Source organism: Pyrus communis, chromosome 6 (assembly GCF_963583255.1).
Source record: "Pyrus communis chromosome 6, drPyrComm1.1, whole genome shotgun sequence".
NCBI classification, from domain to species: Eukaryota; Viridiplantae; Streptophyta; class Magnoliopsida; order Rosales; family Rosaceae; genus Pyrus; species Pyrus communis.
In genome coordinates this window covers 17592242-17615604 of record NC_084808.1, presented here as the reverse complement: position 1 = coordinate 17615604, position 23363 = coordinate 17592242, and the positions used below count along the sequence as shown (strand labels likewise).

At 40.1% G+C, this 23363-nt stretch overlaps 5 protein-coding genes across 5 annotated transcripts; 4 read left to right on the top strand and 1 right to left on the bottom strand.

Moving 5' to 3' along the window:
- Nucleotides 1-262: 262 nt before the first annotated feature.
- Nucleotides 263-2455, top strand: LOC137736946 (small ribosomal subunit protein uS13z/uS13y/uS13x). Its single transcript, XM_068476272.1, has 4 exons — nt 263-400; nt 496-656; nt 1123-1311; nt 2101-2455. Exons 1-4 carry the CDS (start codon nt 398-400, stop codon nt 2204-2206), a joined length of 459 nt encoding a protein of 152 aa, XP_068332373.1. The 5' UTR covers nt 263-397; the 3' UTR covers nt 2207-2455.
- A 1137-nt stretch (nt 2456-3592) lies between these two features.
- LOC137737927 (uncharacterized) lies at nt 3593-13188 on the top strand. The gene is made up of 4 exons (XM_068477514.1): nt 3593-4700; nt 8990-9297; nt 12160-12537; nt 12633-13188. Exons 1-3 carry the CDS (start codon nt 3748-3750, stop codon nt 12516-12518), a joined length of 1620 nt encoding a protein of 539 aa, XP_068333615.1. The 5' UTR covers nt 3593-3747; the 3' UTR covers nt 12519-12537; nt 12633-13188.
- A 2619-nt stretch (nt 13189-15807) lies between these two features.
- On the top strand, nt 15808-19470 carry LOC137736489 (FRIGIDA-like protein 4a). Its single transcript, XM_068475751.1, has 3 exons — nt 15808-16844; nt 17388-17563; nt 18429-19470. Exons 1-3 carry the CDS (start codon nt 15944-15946, stop codon nt 18915-18917), a joined length of 1566 nt encoding a protein of 521 aa, XP_068331852.1. The 5' UTR covers nt 15808-15943; the 3' UTR covers nt 18918-19470.
- A 441-nt stretch (nt 19471-19911) lies between these two features.
- On the top strand, nt 19912-21687 carry LOC137737427 (uncharacterized). Its single transcript, XM_068476892.1, has one exon. It carries the CDS (start codon nt 20326-20328, stop codon nt 21364-21366), a length of 1041 nt encoding a protein of 346 aa, XP_068332993.1. The 5' UTR covers nt 19912-20325; the 3' UTR covers nt 21367-21687.
- A 292-nt stretch (nt 21688-21979) lies between these two features.
- On the bottom strand, nt 21980-22661 carry LOC137737428 (ferredoxin C 1, chloroplastic-like). The gene has a single exon (XM_068476893.1). It carries the CDS (start codon nt 22602-22604, stop codon nt 22146-22148), a length of 459 nt encoding a protein of 152 aa, XP_068332994.1. The 5' UTR covers nt 22605-22661; the 3' UTR covers nt 21980-22145.
- Nucleotides 22662-23363: the final 702 nt, after the last annotated feature.

Below are 23363 nucleotides of genomic sequence, written 5' to 3'. Positions count from 1 at the left end.
ACGATCTAAATGTCTTAAAAGGTAAGATTAGTATTTTGAAATCTTTTGTCCTAAAGATTAAATTGAAGTTTTTGAGAATTTTTTATTAGTTTTTCCAAAAACCTATGGGGTGAGATTGTAAAAATATTAAAATTGTTGTTGAAGGTCCCAAATGTTTTTATGGGCAAAGTATAATAAATCGACGGCTACAAAATCATCACTAAGGAGTGCACGAAGGGGTGCGCCGCAGCGTCTAATCACCATCTAGGGTTTTAAGCATTACGAACTCGCTTAAATTTGATCCTTTTAAGACCATCTTCTTCCTCACTAGCCCCCTCTCACCCGGCGCGCCCACACTCACACACTCGCACGCAGAGTCACAGAGAGCAAAGAGCCGCAACACTCTAAGGCCGTAGCCATGGTGAGTCAACTCCGATCCGATCCACTCGCTTCGACGATTCCCATTGTCTTCAATCTTTCACCCCAAATCTTAATTCGGTTTTCCTTGTTTTGCAGTCTCTCGTCGCAAATGAGGAGTTTCAGCATATTCTGCGTGTGCTGAATACCAACGTGGATGGCAAGCAGAAGATCATGTTCGCGCTTACCTCCATTAAGGGTATCGGCAGACGTTTCGCTAACATCGTCTGCAAGAAGGCCGATGTCGACATGAACAAAAGGTTCGTTTTTTAATTGTTTTTATTATTTATTTTCTGAAAAATAGTCATAGACCTATTTATTTCGATTAAAAATAGAGGGTTCAGAAATTGAGATGGGTTTTATTTTATTTTTCAAATTCAGGTTAATAGGAATTATTAAAGTTTAGTAATCCCACTTGATTTAACTTAACTTTGTAGCTGGAATGAATGATTTTATCTCCATCTCTTATAAATCGGGTCGAATGTTTGTTTGGAATTGCAAAATATGAGGTGATTTATTTGCAAATGCAATGTTTAGTTTGTTATCCCAGTAAAACGACCCGTGCACCAGTTACCAGTGATGTGGGCACGAATTGCTGCCCCCCTTCTGTGTTTCATGTTCATCTTATTGCATAATCATGTGGCTTGTAACCTGACAAGCTAGTTTACTGTTGCGTGCACACTATCATGATTTAGTTTGCGTGGGTCTGGTCGCGCCACATTGCAGGGCTGGTGAACTATCTGCTGCTGAGCTCGACAACCTGATGACAATCGTGGCAAACCCCCGCCAGTTCAAGATTCCTGACTGGTTCTTGAACAGAAAGAAAGACTACAAGGATGGTAAATACTCCCAGGTGGTCTCCAATGCTCTGGACATGAAGCTCAGGGATGACCTTGAGCGTTTGAAGAAGATCAGGTCTGGTTTTCTAGTCAGTTTTCTTCTTTTTGTTCAGCACTGGTCATATCATTGTTATGTTTTCCTGATATTATTATTGTTCGGTAATTGGTATATCATTGTTTTGATAGTTGTACTATACCAGTTCTATTGTTATGCATTTCTGTTAACTGATTGCACCGTTGGTCATTTTAATTGTTTTAAGTAATGTATGTCTATGATGCTAAAGATTTTAATATGCCATACGATTGGTTGGAAATATAGCTCAGTAGTTTACATTTGTTCTACATAGTGTTATCCATTTGTCCTAGATCATAGTAATAGCTTCAACTTATTTCTAGCATTTGGGAAGACTCATGCATAATCTTTTGGAGCAAGAAACGTGTTGGGATTACAAAGTATAAGCATTGATTTTTGCACTGTGATTAGTTAGTTGGGTAGAGGTCAAATTGTACATTATGGCTGCATTGTGATCGACTCAAATTGTGGACACTTTATTTGTTGGTGGCTTACAGCCATTCACACCCTCTACCCAATCCGTTTCTTTAGTAGTTCATCATCTGGCTCGTGAAGCTTTTCTCTTGATTCTTTACCAATAAGCCCCGTTGAAGCTCTTGATTCCCATATTTACCTGTCAACACATTGAACAGTATCTTGTATATCCATATGATATGACAGTGTTTGTCTATCTGATTGTACTTGAGTTTTTCTTGGTGTCTCTGTGTATGCATATTATCTGTTGTTATGAACGTCTATAATTTTGAAGACTCTGCTTAGGAGTATGACTGATATATCTTTCTTGATATGCAGGAATCACCGTGGTCTTCGACACTACTGGGGCCTTCGTGTGCGTGGACAGCACACCAAGACCACCGGCCGCAGGGGAAAGACTGTTGGTGTCTCCAAGAAGCGTTGAAGAACTTTACTGCCTGTTCCGGATGTCATGTTGCGAATTTTGTGTTACTTTTTAGAATACCTTCTAGTGTTTAGCCTCAATCTACTTCAGTTTTGATGGATTAATAGCAGTATGTCTAGCTGTCGTTTAATTATATTCCTATAGACTGCTTGATCTTTGTGTTTGAGGATGGTATGGTATGCGATGGAGTTCAATTCCAGATATTTGTTGATATTCTAAAATCTCAATTGTATGTTCGAATTTCTCATTCGTTTGGGTCTTGAAGTTCCTCCGGCATCCTGGTTCCAGATCTTGAATTGTACGGATACTGAGACCTAGACCCGGTTCGATATTCGGACCTTGTTCCGAACGCAGCTTTAGACTTGGATCTCAAGTCTGAATCAACTCAGTAATTGGGGCTTGGAGTATTTTTTCTTCTCCAAACGATAGATTTTGTAAGATTTGATGTTAGATTAGTCATATACTGGATTTGAATTCATATCATGACGCAAAGGTTTAATGTTTTTTTCACAAAAAAAATAAAAAAAATAAAAAAGAAAGATTCGACTTTTGAAGTGGGATTTGAAGTTCGATGCGTCTTCTTTCTTTCCAACGAAAAATGTAGATTATTATTCCATCGTATGTGAGACTCAAACTGGAAGAAATTTCCATACAACTATTTTGGTACTCGGCATTCAACTTTAGGCCTTTTTTTTAATCTAAAAAAAGTCATCATGCACGTTTTGGTTTTTGCTTTATATGTAACACAACACACGAGTACATGATGACATTTCTTTGGAGTGCAATTAGCACCTCCATCAACAAATCAAATAAAAGAAATCGACGCTTCCGAGTGTGGAACTTGAATCAACAAGCGGTATCAGCTTCATTTGGAAGTGAGAGGTTTTAGGTTCAAATCTCGTAGATGGCGAATTCAATACCAAATTAGGTTGCCCATTGTGTGGCTTAACCGAACTCCCCATTTCCTTAGTGTAAAAATATCGATGTACTAAAACAATAAATTTTTTTTTTCGTAGTAGTTGTTGGAACTTTGGAACGAGGATCCTCTTCGGATCCTTTTTGTGAGGATCTTGGAGATCTTCAAATCGTGTTCGTTCATCTTACATCGTACGGTCAGAAATCATTTTAAATACTTTTATTTAAAATTAAACATAAACATTACCTGATGAAAACTAATCGCACGATATATGATGAACGAATACGAATTGAAGATTCTCAAAATCCTCACAAAAAGGATTCAGAGAGTATCCTCATTCGGAACTTTGAATCCTCTAACGATAAAATAAAATAAAATATTGGTGCGAGCTCGATTTGAATTGAATTTTTTTTTTTCCCTTTTAACAGCCATCGCTCACTAAAAAGGCCAGAGTTCGTAATTTTATTGATTTGAAATTAAAAGAAGAAAAAAAAAAGAAAAGAGTGAAAAATCCTTTTGCTACAATGGCCTTCCTGTAGAAACAAAAACATATAAAACTCCCAGCAAGCATATTCCTCCTCGTTCCACTTTCTCTCCCGCTTTCAGACAAATCCCTACCTCCAGGATGGCCGGAGGTCCCCCTCCCAAGGGCCCACCACTCCACAAGCCATCTTCTTCTTCCTCCGCCTCTAGCCGCAAATCTCGCTGGGAATCCTATCCCAACGCCACCGCCACCGCCACCGCCACCACCGCCACCACCACCACCACCACCACCAACAAAAACAAAAACCCACCGGACCCCAAATCCTCCAAGACTAAACCCGGACCATCCCCGAAACCCAGCCCCGCCCATCCCAAAAACCAGCCAGGCCCCTCTCCTAGAGCTGCTTCCTTCCCCTTCTCCGACCCGGCTTCTTTCGGCCCACCACCTCCGCCGGTATACGATTTCCACATGCTCGAGCGCCGGACTTTTGTTCTTGCCGACGGTAGTGTTCGATCTTACTTCGCTCTGCCGCCAGATTATCAAGAGTTCCCTCCGCCGATGAACCCGCCTGGCCGGTTCATGCCATTCGGTCCCGGTGGACCAGGTGGGCCGGATTACTGGAATTCGCTCGGGCTCGACGGGCGTGGGCCTGCAGAAGGGCCCGCTAAGAGGAAGTACGCCGAAGAAGAGGAGCACAGGGATAAAGCAGAAGAATTGGCGATGCGTCGGCAGCAATTTATGCAGTATGGGAATCCAAATGGTTTTCCGGGGGGTCCCGGAGGAGGAGGTCGGGGAGAGTTTTTGCCGGGATCGAGTAGTCCGTTTCGGCGGGAAGTGGGCGGCAGTGAGGGGAGAGCTAACAAGTACATGAGGGTTGGTGGTGGTGGGGGTGGAGGTCAAGAGAGTGTGGGGTTTAGGCAAGGCGGCGGAGGCGGAGGCGAGAATGTGGGTCTGAAGCATCTTCAAGTTGATCAAATTGCGTTGAAGAAGGCGTTTCTTAACTTTGTGAAGCTGATTCATGAGAATACGCAGCAGAGGAAGACTTACTTGGAGGATGGGAAGCATGGCCGTCTGCACTGCATTGCTTGTGCCAGGTCTTGTGCAAATTAATTGCTTTATCTATATTTCTGTCCTTCGATTATGTTCGTACTTAGTATTGGTATTGTTTCATTGATTTGGGCGTCGTTGGTTTATACTTAGGACCCGAACTATTCTAGCTTTTCAACCTTTCCATTTACGTTCTTCCCCTTTACCATAATAAGCCATCACTATCCAACTACCAGATTTATGCGTTATTCATATTGAATGGGAGGAAGAAATCTTTTTGGAGCTTTAGGAATTTCTCGGTTCATAAGTTAGATCCGGTGCTTACAATGCTTTCAGTTTGAAGGAGTATGGTGGGAAGAAGGAGCTTTCATGTTTTAAAAGATAGGATGGCTGATAAAGTAATGGACTAATGGCATAGTTTGTAAATATTGTGACTATTGTCTAACTCTCTACTTAGGAGTGAGAATTTGTCTTAAGAGATGTAAGTTATCTATATGTATAGAGTTAGTTCTCAAATGCTAGTAGGGTTTGCTGATTATATTGTCTTTGTTGTTGTTGTTGGCACTATATATTTGGTATTAGCGCCACTCAGTACTACGGTCTGGTGGTATTCCTCTTCACTCGGAAGTGAGAGGTCTTAGGTTCGAATCTCGTGGATGATGAATTCGATACCAAATTAGGTTGCCCATTGTGTGGCTTAGTCGAACTCCCCCTCCCCCTAGTGTAAAAATATCGATGTACTAAAATAAAGAAATATATATATATATATATATATATATATATATATATATATATTTGGTATTAGCTATTTGGTGAACTTGAAGGGTAGCCATGTTGGTCCTCATAAATGTTTTACTCTTCTTTTGCGTGTATTTTATCTTCCTCTAGGATATAGTACCTCCCACCTAATGTTTAAGACATGCTTACACCAGGATCTGTGCTTTATGGTATGTGCTGCATTAGGCTTCAAGGAAAAGTCATTTCACATTTGGTGGATAATGAAGACTGGTTATCTCCTTGGAAGAGAGAATCGTTTTCCCTTTCTCTAAGTAACAGCTTGTTGCATGAAAGCTTGCGTTTTCCCTTTCACAAGGGTTGCACTTGTTTTGTACGAGAGTTCATTGTAGGTTTCTGAAAGCTTGTGTTTTGCACGCTAAGTAACAGCTTGTTGCATGGTAGCTTCTGTTTATAGTATATCTCCAAGGAGGCTCTTTCATTTGTCTTTGTTTTTTGCCCCTGCATGGAACTGAAAGTTAATTGTAGAATCTAATCTTTGTGGGCTGCAATTCTATGTATCAACTATCAAGTAAACATTATAGCAAAGTGTGCTTAGTTGACTTTGAAGGCTGCAAGGCTATGTCAAAGAACTCAATGGATGTAATGTCGACTAGTTAGAAGCTTTGATGTGTTTCTGTTTTGAAATTTTAGTTCATCAGTTATCTTTATTGATAATTATTAGTTAAGATTTGTGTACATACACATATGATGCTTCTTTTCATGTAAATTCATATAGAGTTGGTAAGTATATTGTTGTGGTGGCATTTGATGGTGACCTGATGGTAGCCATTCAACGCAAAGTAAAAAATTTTGTTCGATATCCCTTAAAATGATAAGTAGGTTTGTGAGAATACCAAGAAGTTGCTTGCATATGTGAAAGAATCATGAATGATTCGTAGGAACATTATACATATGTCATTACTGTGCTATGGGAATTCTAAATGTGTGTTTAGGAGTAGGAAGAGTCTCATTGCTTTAGGCTTTTCCTAGATTTCTTTAGGGATCTATGCTCCAACGAAGTTTGGAATATCAGTGGGTCCTTTTATTGATGTGTAAGAGGTGCTGTATATTTTCTGTTACAGATTAAATAGTTTATTACCTCCTGGAAAGTGCCAACAGAGAGGGGAGAATGAGTGGCTCCTAAAGTTCGTTTTCTTTTCATGTTTTGCTTTTTTTATTTTTAGATTTCCTTTAGAAATCTACCCTGACAGCGTTTGGAGAATCATCGATCCCTTACTTATTGTGTATGAAAGAGTTGTTATTTACGTACGACCTTACTATCACTGTATGTATATGCCCATATGTATTTGTTTATACTTTATAGTGAAGGTGGTTGCTCATTATTCCTAAAGGTTTGGACATATATGGCTGTGATGATTTGTAGGTTCTAGGACTACTAGTTGGATGGTAGCTCAAACGACCTGGTTGGTTTAGCCTAAAGCTGATTGAGATGAGGTTTTCTTTTGGTGTTACTGACTGTTGTCAGGTCAGGCTAAGACTCAGATGGGCTGAGCTGGCCCTTAAGAAATGTATTTGACTTGGGCAAGTCTCAGTCCATCCCAGGGTAGATCCAGGATTATTCAGTGCAATTGATAGGGTGTGGGCATTCGATTTGATCCATGCTCTGTTCTCATAAGAGAGTGCGTTGTGTCTGTACAGTTCTTTTAGATTGTTACCAGTGCTGTCTAACTTGTGGCAAAATGAGCACTAGCTCTTTCTTTATGAGCTGTTCAAGTCTAGAGGCTGAATTTGTTCGATTGAATCTTTGTTTTGGTATTTTGGAATTGTTGGAACCCATTTTGTTCCTTGTGAGAATATTTATACAAGGAAGCACATGCATATGTGCTTGTTGTTTAGTAGGATTTTGATGGTTTATAAGAGCTGATATTTTGAACTGTATTCACACAGCATTGGTGTAAAATTGGTATGCTTGCCATACGAGGATGAATCCATATGTAAATATCCATTACTATCTTTTTATCTCTGGTCTCAGATGATGCACAATAATATCTACAATATTAGCATTTACTTTCCTGTTTGTTATGGAATTAAGAATATTCTGCATCATTACTGAGGAGCAATGAGTTACATTGTTTGTTATTTAGTTTCCTACATCATCAGGCCTCTAAGTACCCGTTAGATTTTTTGTTCCCAAGTGTCTATCTTTGCTTTCTCTTTTTGAGAAGAACTTGTTGCTTTTCAATGATCTGGTATTGTGATTGATGGGAGCAAAGCAAATGTGAGGATGAATTATAATTCTATTTAATACTTGTTTGCGACATGTGGTTTACTAGATGTCGCTTGGTTCCATTTTCTATTCTGGTTTGCTCTGCTTCTGTTTTTTTGTCGGTTAGTGGATATAGTGGACTGGGATTGGTTACACAGTGCACACCATAACTTCCCTTATGCGTTTTGAGCTAATTTATTGATAAGGATTCCCTATGCATAGATCTCCTTTCTGTTTCCCCACTGTAAAGAATCAGATACCTCTCTACATTTTGCTACTGACTGGTTTAGACTGATTGATGCCCTTATTGACATCCAAGTTCTGTCTTGTATGTGAGTCGAAAGGAATTTGTTGGGTGGCATCTTTTTTACTATTTTCTTCTTAACACATGTTTTTGTTCCCCTTTAATAAATTGGGTTTTCTTGCTGTTAGCTTTGTATTTATGTTTCTTGTGTGAACTTTACAAGAACCTCTTCTGATTGATTCTGTTCAAGTACTACTACCACTATCTTTTTTGTTCCGTCTAATTTTGAAACCTAGACCACATGCCATCACATTCACATGGATCATTCCACATGATTCATTTACTAGAACACTAGGATTTTCTTTGTGTATGAGACAAACAGACAAAATATTGTAGGTTGAAAAAATATGAATGCAAAGACTTAGAATTTTACTTTGTATTGACTGAATCAAATACCCGTTACTGGTGTGTGTGACTCAGTTGACCTCGTCTGTTTGATGGAGTTTACTGTAACCCAAGTTTTGTGCAAAGGTTTAGAGGCCAACTTTGCTTACGTAAAGATTACATGAGAATTTCAGGATGCTTTTTTGATGTTGATTCTTATATTTGTTGTTTTCTTTTCCCCTTGAAATTTCTGCATTAGTTGTGGAAATTAAGTGCCACTAGCCGTGTTATAGAATTAAGTTTGCATTAGCTACGATGATGCAATTTTTGGCTTCTTATGTGTTATTTTATGATGGATAGTACTACAGTTCTTTGTCCGATCATATTGTTACCTATCAGCGTTGTGCTTACACAGTTATTTGTGTGTATACCCCAATCTTACAAAATTATCCTTTTTCATTATAAATTATTTACCTTGTGTCAGGGTCTTTCATTAAATGAAAATATCTAAGTAATATCATTTTATGAAACTAAGAAAATGCATCTTTACACTTGATGATATAATGATATCAGCTCACACGAATAGCCTTGGTAAATGCATCTTCTTCATTGCCCTTTGGAGTTTGAAGTTGTAGGGCATTAATGCTATCTAAGAGGTAAACCTGAAATACATTGTTCAATTCCCTTGATATGCATTATTTCAGGTCCTCTAAAGATTTTCCAGATATGCATAGTCTCATCATGCACAGTTACAACTCTGATAGTGCTGACTTGCGCGTGGATCACCTGGGGTTCCACAAGGCTTTGTGTGTTCTAATGGGTTGGGACTACTTGAAGCCTCCCGATAACTTAAAGGCGTATCAGTTTCTTTCTGCTGAAGCAGCAGCAGCAAATGTGGATGATCTGATTATGTGGCCACCTGTGGTGATAATTCATAATACTGTTACAGGAAAGAGTAAAGATGGCCGCATGGAGGGTTTGGGCAATAAAGCAATGGATAGTAATATTAGAGGTATACTTCTTCATAGTTCATATGTGTCATTCTTTATGCTTTTTTCTATCAGATTGTTCTTTGGAGAGGTTGGTCCCAGGTCAAGTGCTCTTTACGCGTCCTATTTTAGCTGTGAGCCCTTCCTTTTAATCTGTAAATGCATATAGTATATTCAGAGACCATTTTAATAGATTGACATCTATATTGGATGGAGTCAACCTTTCGTAGATACAGCATGCAGCATGCCTATTCCATAGAATATTAGTCCTAGGTTATCCACCCCCTGGGGAATTAAGGTTAAAAAATGTGGCATGGAATAAGCCATAGTATCTCGCAAGGATATTCATAGGGCTTACTGGGAGGTGAGGTGAAAAGAAAAGCCATGCGTGCTAGTACCTTTAGTTTCCTGTCACCCTTTACAGTTTATTTGATTGAGTATGGAAAGGGAAGGTCTAGCTGGTCCATGTGAGGTATTAGTGCTTCCCTTCATAATAGGTATTTTTTGTTATATATTTTATCTGGACTTCTTGATCATACTGGAATGGCCTTAGGTTGAGCTTAATGGAAAATATAGAATGCATTTGCAACTGTAGTTTGCAGGGATTATATGACGTGTGGAGATTAGTTGTTCCATATAATCTTCTTTTATGTGCGATACTTGTGTTCTCTATGTGGCAATTAAAGTATGGTTGAGATGAGCATGCGACAAACTGAGCCTAATGCAGGGTTCCTAATTCATGCACTTTGTTATTATTGCATTGCCCTCTAATCACCAGGGAGGAATTTTGATTAGTTGAATCTCATTCTTCACTTTTAATGGTTCCGCCTATGGTTTGTACTCTTCTTTATGATAGTCGTCATCTTGTATTTTTTATTGTTGAGTTCTAAGTTTTAAGTCCTTTATCACCCTTTTTCAGTCTGCCACCACCCTTGCCTTTTTCTTGGACCAGTTTGGCATTGTTAACCATTTTCTCGCTATTACTTTAGACAGACCAGTTCCTAATTCTGTGATCCTAGTGACTTGGGATATGCAATAACTACCTCTGTGATCCAGTTTAGACCAAATTTATTAATTTATCTCAGTTGAGCTAGAAAGTTGTACTTACTTTTTATAGTTGCATTTTCTTTATAACCCTTCTGATTTGATTTGATTTATTCATTTTAAATTGTGTGGTGAATGAAATAATCCTGACACATCGGCTTGCCTTTTCTTCTTACCTGTACAACCGCTCTTAGTGCTGGTTAAGAATGAGGTAATCTGGGTTAGGATTACCAGGATCTTGGGCTTCACTATCAAAGATCATCAAGAACAAAGATTTTTTTGTGAGGATTACCAGGATCTTGGGCTTCAATATCAAAGACCATCAAGAACAAAGAATTCTAAAGGCTACGGTAGCTAGTTGTAGCTTGCTAATGTCTTGGTTGCATCTGAATTCCAATCTCTGTCATTTTGTCTTAATTTTTCCATTGAAACTTTTTTTTTTGTCATGAAATGAAAGGATATGTTAGTTTCCTATATGATGGTTTGGGTGTTGTCCTCATGTTGGGTGATCTTGAAGGGGAAGAATGCTTGTGTCTATTGTCAGAACTTTTCGTCCCTCACCTACACCTGCAACCAAATTGAAAACCAGTGGTTCCATGCACTTGAACATCAACCCAGTTCAGCCAAAAGTGGCAAATTGGATAGATCTCTTACTGAACTGAGACAACCAACCAGGGGCACTGTCTGGCAGAACGAGCAATGTTCTTGCAGATCTTTCATACATAGAACCTAGATAAACTCGAGAGGATAACTCTAATGTTAGATTTTAACCTTTTGATAAATGGCTTTTGCTTGTTTAATAGGCTTGGTTGCTAGTTAGGCAGTTCCTTACCAACTCTCTAACTTCTGCAGCATAATATAAGATTTCAGTTTGTCCTAGCCTTTTTAGTCAAATGCAACATGATGCCAGTTGTGTAGGATTAGGATGGTGACCTTAGCCTGGGCGGAGAGTTAGGGCTGGTTTGGTATTGCTGTGCTTTGAAAAAAAGTTGCTTTTGCTGTGCTGTGAGAATAAGCAGCTGTGAAATAAAGCAGCAGAGTGTTTGGTAAACTTTTTTGTAAAAGTGCTTTTGAAAAAAAAAAGCAGTATTAGAGTGTTTGGTAAACTTTTATGTAAAACAGATGTGAAAAAAAGCCGGTTTTTCAAAGCTAGGTTTTGCAGCTTCTTGTTTTTGGCTTTTTTTCATCCAAAACTGTGAAAAAAAGCTGAAGCTGAGTGTTTACCAAACACAAAAACAGCTCCCAACTTTTTTTGATAGCAGCTTTTTTCAGAATCACCTCAGTACCAAACCAGGTCTTAGTTCCTTGTGATACATGCACACAAGTTTGTATTTATAGTTTACTTTTCAGTGGATATGAAGAAGTTACGTTGTTGCATACTACATTATATTAGGAGAATTTGAGGTGATACATCTGGGTTTGGAACCAAGTCCAGGAAAGGCTGGGTGAAAAGGTGGTGTTGCCGTTAACATATAATACTTTCTATTTTGTTGGGTTTTTGATAGTTTATCATTCGTTGACTGGATCTTTTATGCTTATGTATGTTACAATCGATATTTGCAGTCTGTCATTGTTGTTAGTCTGATATATGTTTGGCAACTCGGGTTCATCAAGTCACAAGTATATATGGTATGTTAACATTGGACCATGTTGGAACATTTTGATATTGGTCTGGTGGTCATCAACAAAGCCGTTTTCTTAATGGTTCTTAACGATAGGGACATAGGGGGTACTTTAAGCACTTTTATGGCTGTTGGCAGCCATTGTCATGACATTTCATGTGGATTGATTAGGTCCTTTTGACAAGTTGCATGTTTTCTCATGGAATTTCTGGTAAACAGATCTTGGATTTGGAAGTGGGAAGTCGAAATCCTTATACGGTAGAGATGGTCATTTGGGTATGACTCTGGTTAAGTTTTCCGGTGACGAAGCAGGCCTTAAGGATGCCATTCGAATGGCAGAGTTCTTTGAGAGGGAAAATCATGGGCGCAGGGGCTGGGCTCGTGTACAGCCGCCAACACTGGGCAGTAGGGGTGATGATAACAATCCAAACCTTGTCAGGTTTGATGAAAAGACGCGGGAGAAGAAGAGGATCCTATATGGCTATCTCGGAACAGCTTATGATCTTGACAAAGTTGATTTCGACACAAGAAAGAAGGCCGTGATCGAAAGCCTTAGGGAATACAAGTCATCCAAGTAGATTCGTGGTAACATTCAAGGTATCGATGTACGTTTTAATATATGCCATTTATTACTTTTTAACACCATATGATCATCAACGTCAAGGCCTTTTCGTTTCTTTGTTTGGGTTCAGCCATCCCGTCTCATGGCATCGTAGGTGATGGAAGCTCTACGTAATATTCGAGCAGCATTCTCTAATGTCGCAAGGCCGAGGCGTGAAGCCCCTTCGGATGCCTGACGATCATTCTTGGACGGAGTTTTTTCCTGCTACGGCTCTTGGTGATATAAAACAAGATAATTCAGTGTAGCAAAAGGATTTATTACGAGCGCTTGTATTTGTATGGTTTCTGAGATGAACAACTTGTATGACAGCCAATAATTGCTTAGTAACGTTTTCTTGGTGAATGGTAAGTGTTTAATGGCAAGATGTTGGTTGTATAATTGCTCAACATTTGCCATGGGCTTCAGTGTCACGTGCTCAATGCACCCAATAATCAATTAATCACGTGACACAAAAAGGGTTGAAGTTCCTCTGCCCCACCCACCCGCAAAAGCCCGATTCATTTAAGCCTTTGTCTTTGTGTTAGTTATGCAACTAATTGATACGCACTCTATTCACACTTTATTTATTCTAAAATAGGGTTTTTATCTTGAAATTATCTCATATTATTAAGATGGTTCTTAAAAATGAGAATCGGTCAATGTAGATTTTGAATATGAAAATCGCAAATTAATGCGGTGGTCATTCTATTATAATTTTATAAAAAATTTATTAATGTGTTGATGTGATACATATTAAACTCATAAATACGTAAGTATTGCCATGAATAAATTACTGAAAATTATTATAAAAAAAACTAAGGAAAATGACACAGGGAGTTAATTTTTAGCCATCTTTTGGAAATCGCATAATCTAGCGGTTGATGGTTGGGTCTTTTTTTTTTTTTTTTTTTTTTTGCTAACGATTTAGTTTTTAAAATCATTAATTCAAAATGATTAAAAAAATAAAAATATTAAAAGCCGCATTTACTTTCACGATGTGGAAGACTCAATTGGTACCAAGGAGAGAGAGCCGAGGCAAAGGGAGATCATCGTCCACCAAAGGCCATTGCTGCAATGATCGAGCCGAAGACGTGATCCAAGCTTGTCTCAAAACTTTTTCGTTCATAGATTGCCTCGCTGTCTCAAAGTTGGGATCAGGGCTTGCGATGGGGGACTGGCTTGGTGTCACTGTCAACCGGAGATTGGGCTGAGTTGGCTGTTGGTTGAAGGGAAGCGAGTCGGGGTTGGTTGGTGCGGTCATGATGAGGAGGGGAGGGGGAAGGATTGACAAAAACGATGGTTCTGCAGTCGAATCAATGATGGTTTTTTTTTTTTCTTTTTTTATAGTTCTTTTTTGTTATTATTTTCATATTAATTCTTTTATTTTTCACTACGTTACACTGCTTAATGAGAATGTGTGGCACGTTAACTTACAAACAAAATTTTTGACGGAATTTTAACAAACACATCACGTTAATTTGCGGCACTCATATCCAAGTGTTATATTAAATAATTTTTATTTTTAGAGACTATCTTGATACTATTAGTTAATTTTAGCGACTGTCTTGATATTATAGGAATTTTTCAAGGACTACTTATAAAGGACCTTCTAAAATATAAACTCGTAAAGTAGTAACATTATGTAATGATATTAGGCCAAATCAACTTAAATAACATGAGCATACGCTATTGTAATGTTTGATGCAACGTCAGTAATACAAGATGTCACAAGGCTACATGCGCTTAATTTAATGATTTCATAACAACGTTGTCAACAACAATAATTTGACGTCATAACAATAAGTATTTGACCCCATAATATCACTATAACAACAACAATAAAATCAGATCATTCACAGTCCGTGTCAGCGTCGTCACAGTCGTTGAATTGTTGGAATATCGTTATAACGTTATTAGATTGAACCGAGTTATGTGTAACCCATGCACACGACCCCGTGCGCAGGATAAAACCTTTGTAACTTTGTGTAGATGTTTGTTTGGGGTTCTTTCCCACCATCGCCTGCTATGGCAACCTTTCTAAGGTTCATATGTCAATCTTAATGGCTGTGAACCCTATCTACTAACGGTGCTGAGCATAAAGACGAATTTGGAAAAGATAAAAATTGCATTATAAGGACGAAAATGAAATGGCCGACACAGCAAGGGACGAATAATGTAAAATTTCCTATTTTCTATTTTGTATGTATGCGTATGACCAGTATGGATGGTTTGGTTCAACTAATTCTACTCTACGTCAACGTATACATTGTGTTTGAAGTGACTTTGATTGAGTGTTTTAATATATTTTTAATCCTTCATCGCACATTTATTTGTTGAAGTTGATAAAGTATATCGTAAATTGAGGTACTCTAGAATTTTCATTGTTCAACTTAAAGTATGTTGATAGAAAAAAAATATTTTAGAACTTGTTATTGAACATTCACTTTAGTTTCTACTGTTTACTTCCATAATTTTTTTTTGTTAGTACAACAATGTGGCACACTCATGGGTCTCCCATATCTAATTTTGAATATACGTTCATGAAATTAGAAAAAATCAAAACTAGTTTATGCATCAAAGCTAAACTATGGTTTGAATTTTACGAATTAAGTTACACGTCTTATGTCATTCCATATAATCAAATTAACGAAAAGTTTTATGGAGGAATTAGCAGAGGCCGCAGAGCACGTTTTGTTGGAAATACAAAGACTAACTCTAAATTCAAACGTCCTTTTGCTTACACGTGAAGATGGAAGTACGGAAGACTCTAAATACGTTTTAAGCATTGGATTTTTGTTTAAATGCAAAGAACCGAATACTCGAAGCACACGAAAAAATTTGACGCGTAGATAATGAATGTGTGACTGACGGCTGAGTCATCACAATGCGCACGCGGTCATTGTTTGTTCACGTACATACATGACTACGTAATCCGGCACTTTATCCGACCATCCAATCCCATTCGTATTCCTATGTGGTGCTCTCAGTGGGCCTGCCCCACCCACCCCCACACCGCCTCTCCCGGCTTTTTCTCCCTGCATCCAGCTTCGATTTCCGGGAAAGCACAATACCCTTTTCCAAACACCCCCTTATCCTACGTCATCCTCCCCTCCTACTCCCACTTTACCATTTCCCTTATCCTGCGCACCCTCCCCTCCCGCCACCAGCGCATTCTAGCCACCTTTTCGAGACGCCTCCACACGTGTCAACCCTTCCTCCACCCACGTTAGCGCAATGTCATCTTCTTTCTCCTGTCCACCGGCTGTCTTAGCTTTAGCTTAAGCTCACTGCTCAAGCTTTTGCTTTTTCTCTCTCTCTCTACCTCCGAATTCTAGGGTTTCTCCTTTCTCTCTCTACCGTATCTTGTTCCCCTTTGGCCGCTGATTGCACCGTACGACGATAATGGGGTCGATCCCCGATCCCGGCGAGGTGACTGAGTTGACTCCGCCGAGCTTCGACGAGTTCCAGCGGCAGACCTCTCTCATGACCAGCTGCACTCTCCTCTGGAAGGAGCTCTCCGACCACTTCTCGTCCCTCGAGCAGAACCTCCTGCAGAAATCCGAGGCCATCAAGCTCAAAATCCAGACCCTGGAGCACGAGACCAAGGCCTCGCTCGACGAGCTCGAGCAGCGCGAGGTCTCGATCAGGGACATCTTCGAAGTCGCGCTTGGCAAGGTCGAGAAGAGCAAGGAGGCGGCGCTCAAGGTGTTGAAGAGAGCCCGCAGCGATGACGAGTACGGGGAGGTGGACGACGGCGAGGGGTTGCTGATGAATCTCAAGTCGTTGTGCTTGAAGATGGATTCTGGAGGGTTCTGGAGGTTCGTGACGGCGAGGAAGAAGGAATTGGAGGCTCTGAGGTCGCAGATGCCTCTGGCTTTGGGTGATTGTGTCGATCCGGCGAAGTTCGTGCTGGAGGCGATATCGGAGGTGTTTCCGGTGGACAAGAGAGTGGAGAGGAGCGATAGGGGAAACGATTTGGGCTGGGCCTGCGTTCTGTTGCTGGAGTCACTGATTCCGGTGATGATGGACCCGAAGATCGGGAGAAAGAGGCTTCTGGTGACGCGGAGCGTGAAGCAACGCGCCACCGAGATATCCGAGACCTGGAAGGCCAGCTTGGAGGAGAGAGGCGGCATAGAGAACGTGAAGACTCCTGATGTGCACACGTTCCTGCAGCATTTGGTGACTTTCGGGATTGTGAAGGAGGAGGATGTTGAGTTGTACAGGAAGCTTGTGGTTAACTCAGCCTGGCGCAAGCAGATGCCGAAGCTCGCTGTTTCGCTTGGCCTCGCCAAGCAAATGCCGGGTGCGTTCCCTAATGCTAACTTGTTCCTTTCTTTTATTGTTGTTATTTGTAATTGTAACATTTTCGATGCAGTTCTTTTGCCATTGCTTGGTGTTGCTTATAGTTCATGGAAAATGTGTTACTTTATAAGCTCTATATATGTAGGATGAGGAAGTGGTGATTTTTCTGTGTGGTTAGTAAATTTTGAGTGAGACATGTGTAATTTATAGGTCATGTTATTTCCCCGACCGCGGCTTCTATATCGAAATGTCTACTCTTTCCAATGATAAATTGTAGAATTGTTTGATAGTGATTCATATGATCGGCATTACTCTTCAGCTGTTCCCAATGTATTGTAAAGAAATTGTGGATGGTAGAACTTCAATGTTTAACATTACGATGGTATCTCATGGACCTTGTAGTAGTTTCGTAAAGATTTGCTTTTTCCTTCCATCTTGTCATCTGTGTTAGTTGGGAATGTTTTGATATGGTTCTTTATATGTACAATAAAGAGGGCACCATTCTCCAATTTTTAATGTTTGGAGGTTGTTACTATGTGTGCAGATATGATTGAAGAATTGATCAGCAGGGGACAGCAGCTTGATGCGGTGCATTTCACCTATGAGGTTGGACTTGTGCACAAGTTTCCTCCTGTTCCTCTACTGAAAGCTTTTCTGAAGGATGCTAAGAAAGCTGCGGCTTCTATTTTGGAAGATCCCAATAACGCTGGGCGAGCTGCGGTATTATTTTAATCATTGCATCTATTCTTGTTCTTGATCTCATATGTCGTGACTTTCAGTCCTGAATATACATCTCCAAATGTATGTGTGTGTCACCTTCTGGTTCCCATAACTCCCCGTCATTTCCTTAAAATTTCCTTTTTCCCACTCCCCCTTTCTCAAATGATTGGGAAGAGAGAGAGAGAGAGCGAGAAGAAAGAAAAGGGAAGGGAACTTATGCCTTTTTGTTTGTGTCTAAAGTAGAAGAGGGAAACACCCCGCCCTCGCAAAAAACTCTCCTCTAATGGAGAGAATGACAGCCATCTACAAGATATGCATGATATTAACATCTTACCCTTTACTAATTATTAGATGTGAACATGATCATATTTTTTTCCCACAGTCCTTACTATTTTATTGCATCAGTTTTGCTCTCATAGTGTTTATTCATGCCAGTTTCATCTTATTGTAGGAACATGTATGTAGTTTGACAAATTTTTGGGACAATAAACTCTTCTATATGGGTGGAATATGATTTCCAGTTTATGCATCAATTAAGTAGTCAAGATGCAATTAGAATTTTTGTTTTCTCACCAATAATTGCAGGCAGTTCATATAGAAATGAACGTAAGTTTGCTCGAGTATTTGGTGTGGCCTTATCTTCAAATTGTTGGTAGTTTTGCAAATGAGGCATAATGGTATTTCCGATGGATGTCTTCATGATGAGGCATTGTGCAGTCATAGACATCCTTGTTTGCGTTCTGATTTCTTCAGAAAGATGCCCCTAAAAGTGCATGAACTTAAGTTTGCTGCCCTCATTTGTAGGAGAAACTAAACCTACAGAAAAAACTGCACATTCTTTGATCACTTAACTCTTCGTATGCAGAACCTAGCTGGACGCAAAGAGCTGTCAGCGCTTCGGGCTGTCATCAAGTGCATTGAAGATTATAACCTTGAGGCAGAATTTCCTCCAGAAGACCTCAAGAAGCGCCTTGAACAGCTAGAGAAGGTGAAACCAGAGAAGAAAAGGCCAGTTGTAGTCCCAGCCAACAAACGAGTACGAGCTAACAATGGCGGTCCCATGCCTCCGGCCAAGGCTGGACGCTTGACGAATGCATATGTGTCTTCTTTCCCTACACCTCCTACATTTGTCAGGTCTCCTTCCCATGGCCAGTATCCTGCTGGGTTCTCACCGTACCATTCCCCACCCACCATGTATGGTAGCAGAAGCCCACCAACCCCTTATGCATACTCACCGGAAGCAGCACCCCCTCCTCATGCCGGATCATACCCTGGACCTCCGATGAACTATCCCGCATATGGGGCTTATGGCAATGGTATGGTACCAGCTTATCAGCCGGCTTACTACCGATAGACATGACAAACCTCATATGAAGATGGTAAGCACCGATACGATGACCCGAGATCTCATCCGCTTTTATAATGGGCTTGTTTGTAATCACTAACCGTTTTCATGGTAGCGATGTGTGTATTAATCATGATATTTCGTCATGCTTCTTGCTTCGTCACGGTGAGAAGTTGTATTTCTAATGTTGATCAAGCTGTAGTAGTAGTAGGTCATTGTGAAAAAGTTGTTAGGATGACTTAAAACATCGACCCACGGCACCACCAACTCTTCTTCAGTTTAGTTGTAGAAAGACTATTTAATGCTTCTCTACGTTGTTCTCTATGGTTCTGTCTCTCCTCCCTGTCTATGGTTCTCTATGGCGCTCTCAAATCTTCATTTTTCGAGGGCCTATATCTGTTGAGACCTCACATATCAGGGGATTTTATGCCGACAGGATCCTCTACGGATCCTGCTGGTGAGGATCATTTGTGAATCGTGTCTGTTCATATTACATTGTGTTGTTAGTTTTTGTTAGGTATTGTTTGTGTTTAATTTTAAATAAAAATATTTAAAATGATTTCTAATCGTACGATGTACGATTCTCGGATCCGTGGGATCCTTACAAAGAGAATCCGGCGAGGATCCGGATTCGATTATATGGTTCTGTATGGCGCTCTCTCGCTCCCTCTGTCTATGCCTCTCCCTTATTAAAGCTTTTGAAAGACAATTTAATTAATAAGAGAGAGTAATAATTCAAGACCATTTGGATTCTGAATGAAAATTATACAATAAAAACAGCAAAAACAAAACCCACCACGTGGTGGGTGGTTATGGTGGGCTCCTTTTTCTTTGAATCTTTTCTGAAACAAAATAGAATTCAGTTATAAAATTTAAAACATAAAAAAACGCACCACATGGTGGGTGGTTATGGTGAGCGGTTCAATTTAATTTAAGTGGGTTTGCAAAGGGCCAAAATCGTAACCAAATAATTCATTACAATTTAGTTCAATAGAGACGTTAAAACCAAACAAGAACCGGCCCTACAATTCAAATTGGCCAGTTTGATCAGATAAGATTGATGCCGCCTTACAAATTGCATTTTTGGTAATAACCAATGCCGCCTTTCCTTGTAAATTGCATTTGTCTAGGTTTGAACACGATACATCTAATGGCGTATCCCTCCATAAGAACTGCGTCCTAGCCCCTAGGATTGACCAACCAACCGAGTGACCAGTTTTCAGAGAGAGAGAGAGAGAGAGAGAGAGAGAGAGAAAGAGCTTCATGGCAGCTGGGTAGGACGAGCTGTGGGGAAAACTAGCGTGGGGCGGGTGCCAAACGAGGTATAGCAGTAATCGCCTACCAACTGTTTGATGACTTGCTCCTTAGAGAACTCTCTTGCTCAAATCGAGATACAACAGTATTACTCTTTACTATAATGTTCTCAAAGAGAGGAATCGCATTTGCTTCGGCACTGTCTCCGCATTTCCTTTCAAGGGCTGCTCGTAACTTTTGCTGCAAGCCAACCACCACAACCATCATTCCCATAGCAGATCATTCCGGGAAAGTTGCCAATTACTCTAGTAGCTTTCATCTTTCTCCTTGGTTCCCCTCCGACGATTCCAAACCTCATTCAGACAGTTACGATACTGAGCTTGTTGATCATGTGGCATGGCAAGTTTCATCCGGTTTGGCATTGGCAGGGGGAGGAATGCAGGGGTCTGCATTGGACTCAAGTTCGTTATCTGATGAAGTGGTTGATGAGCCAATTGATACTTGCTCAGTACCTGTTGAAGGTGACCCGGACTTTGATGACATTGACAACATGAGAATTCGTGGCCATCTGTTCTTTAAACTCGACCGCGATTCCAAAGAGTTTGAGGAGTATAATTTTGACTTCCATCGCAGGAAGAAGTCTTCTAAACAAAAGGATGATCCAAAGGAAAGTAAAAGGAAGGATAATGAGTTAAGGGACAGCAAAAGAGACAACCTAAGTCTTGACTTGCCCTCCAGAAGCGAGAAACAATCTAGAATTGTGAACGATTCTCCACTTGATGAATTGGGCACTATTTCTGTTGGGAAGAAGAAGCTGAGGAGTCCGACCTATAATCAGCTAACGGGTCCTTTCCATGAGCCATTTTGCCTAGACATTTTCATATCAAAGGCTTCTGTTCGTGCGTGCATCATTCACCGAGTGACCAGTAAGGTTGTTGTTGTGGCACATTCCATATCGAAGGACATGAAGTTTGACCTTTGTTCGACTAGGAATGCAGCTGCTTGTGCTGCTGTGGGGGAAATTCTCGCGCAGAGGGCATTGGATGATGATATCCATGATGTGATTTACACACCTAGGAAGGGGGATAAATTGGAGGGTAAGCTTCAAATTGTGCTTCAGTCTGTCATTGATAGTGGGATTAATGTGAAGCTGAAGTTGAAGCAAATAAACAGGAAGAAACGTAGTTCCTCGTATGCAACTTAGGAAGCTGGTTGAGACAATTTCAACAACAAAAAACTCCTCGTGTTGGAAACTACTTTCGTTCGAGCTAGGAGAGGGGACTGCCCTGCCCTCCTTTTCTGAGAGATAAGGACTTGCAACAACCACCATGATGGTGTAACTATTTAAGGTACTAGGTATTCACCCCTCTTTTATTTGCACAGCCAACCACGGCACGAGAGGAATTCATCGAGTGGACTGCAGTCCCTTAATCCCCTAGCATTGTTTAAACAAATTTACTCTTGTGGAACTATTAGCGTAAATTTTTCTTCTTTGTAATGTATAAATAATGATCAGTTCTCTCTCTTTCTGCAGTGTACATGCACCATGCCATATTGAAATTTTTTGAATGGAGCTGGAGAAATTAGTGCATTTATCATCTGTTTAACCTAACTGATTCGATCCCTAACAGCGGTCTGAATTCTGTGATTACGTTAAATCCCATTACTTCTAGGATCCCTTCATGTATATGCCTAAGTTGATTAGCTTATTTGCTCCCATCAGTTAGGCCAGTCAATCGGTCACGGCAGGGTGCCCACCCTTTGCATTAGTGTTTGAGTCCCTGGTAGGTTAAAGTAGTTTAGAATATTGTCTTGCCAAAAATGAATGGCGTACTCATTCATAAGCTTTGAACAATCATCAACTGGTAGCATAAGATATCAAACGATTTAAGTGATAAAACAAAGCAGAAATTACTTGTATTCAACAACCCACAACTCAATACAAACATGGGTCAACTCCCCAGTTGCCAAAATCCGAAAATTTCAGTCATTAGCAGTTGCTAATTGCAGTGAGAGCAGCTCATCCTCCGGGATTGTGCTAATATGACAATCCGACTTCGGGTACGACACGCACAACAATGTGTACCCACCTTCCACCACATCATCACTCAGCATTCCTTCACTCTGATCGACGGTGCCGGTGAGAAGCTTGGCAGGGCAAGTCATGCACACGCCGAGCTTGCAGTCATGCGGCACAGAGAGGCCGGAGTCCAATGCCTTTTCCAGTATGGTCTCATCAGGCTCCACCTCCAGCTCGGTAGACTGACCCTCGTGTTCCACCACCACCTTATAGGATCGGACGGTGCAGGAGTAAGACCGCCGTGAGCGGTGGCGCGGCCGGAGATTGAGCTGGAATGAAGCGGAGAGATTGGTGGTTGTGTGTACTTGTTTTGGGAGGGTGAGAGAAGGGGAGGGTTTAGGAGTGAAGTGGAGAGTAGCCATGGTGTGTTGGGTTCTGAGGTGGGAAATGAGGGGAAGTTTCTGTGGCAATGCGAAGTGTTGTATTGTTTATGGTGTGGAAAAAGATAAGGTTTTGGATGTTTTTGTGGTTTATTTATGAGGCATGGGCTAATATGGGTTTGCAAGCAAATCAAAGTTTTTATTTGGTTTCCAAACCAAAGTTCTAATGTGGTTTAGGGACAAATTTTTGCAAGTGACCGGTATTCAAAAGTGTATTCTATGTGTTATTAGTAAGTGGAGTGATCTGAAAAAAATATATTATTTCATCTACTTGTAGTATGTCATGCGGAATACTACTTAAATACCTAATGCTTAGGAAAATCGCTTTGATTTAGCACTGTTTAATAACTATTTTTTAATTTTTTAAAACAAAAAATCAAAAGTCAAAATTTGTAACAAAGCAAACTAGCTTTTAATTTTTAGTTTTTTATTTTCATTTTTTTTAAATTGAAAGTAATTAACAGACGAGTTTTCAGCTAAAAAAAAAATTGAAAAGGAACTAATTGTCAAACGGTTTCTAATTTATATGAGAGACGACTTCCACTCTTTTTTTTTTTTTGGTGAATAGAGGAGTTTCCACTTTTTATTTTTTATTTTTTATTTTGTCTTAGATATTTGTTTGTTTAACTTTGCCCTCTGATTATGTGACTTTTTTCGTGTGACATTAATGTTGATTGTGCGGGTTGTTCGAATACTCGGTACTTTACTACTATTATCTGGGTTCTAATCTCATCTCCTGAT

What these genes read in the sequence shown, in the direction of transcription:
- LOC137736946 (XM_068476272.1), top strand. An exon ending in GATGTCGACATGAACAAAAG is followed by an intron (nt 657 to 1,122) that starts GTTCGTTTTTTA and finishes GCCACATTGCAG; the next exon opens with GGCTGGTGAACTATCTGCTG. An exon ending in GAGCGTTTGAAGAAGATCAG is followed by an intron (nt 1,312 to 2,100) that starts GTCTGGTTTTCT and finishes CTTGATATGCAG; the next exon opens with GAATCACCGTGGTCTTCGAC.
- LOC137737927 (XM_068477514.1), top strand. Translation starts at nt 3,748, where the DNA reads ATGGCCGGAGGTCCCCCTCCCAAGGGCCCACCACTCCACAAGCCATCT. An exon ending in CACTGCATTGCTTGTGCCAG is followed by an intron (nt 4,701 to 8,989) that starts GTCTTGTGCAAA and finishes GCATTATTTCAG; the next exon opens with GTCCTCTAAAGATTTTCCAG. An exon ending in AATGGATAGTAATATTAGAG is followed by an intron (nt 9,298 to 12,159) that starts GTATACTTCTTC and finishes TCTGGTAAACAG; the next exon opens with ATCTTGGATTTGGAAGTGGG.
- LOC137736489 (XM_068475751.1), top strand. Translation starts at nt 15,944, where the DNA reads ATGGGGTCGATCCCCGATCCCGGCGAGGTGACTGAGTTGACTCCGCCG. An exon ending in CCTCGCCAAGCAAATGCCGG is followed by an intron (nt 16,845 to 17,387) that starts GTGCGTTCCCTA and finishes CTATGTGTGCAG; the next exon opens with ATATGATTGAAGAATTGATC. An exon ending in ATAACGCTGGGCGAGCTGCG is followed by an intron (nt 17,564 to 18,428) that starts GTATTATTTTAA and finishes CTTCGTATGCAG; the next exon opens with AACCTAGCTGGACGCAAAGA.
- LOC137737427 (XM_068476892.1), top strand. Translation starts at nt 20,326, where the DNA reads ATGTTCTCAAAGAGAGGAATCGCATTTGCTTCGGCACTGTCTCCGCAT.
- LOC137737428 (XM_068476893.1), bottom strand. Translation starts at nt 22,604, where the DNA reads ATGGCTACTCTCCACTTCACTCCTAAACCCTCCCCTTCTCTCACCCTC.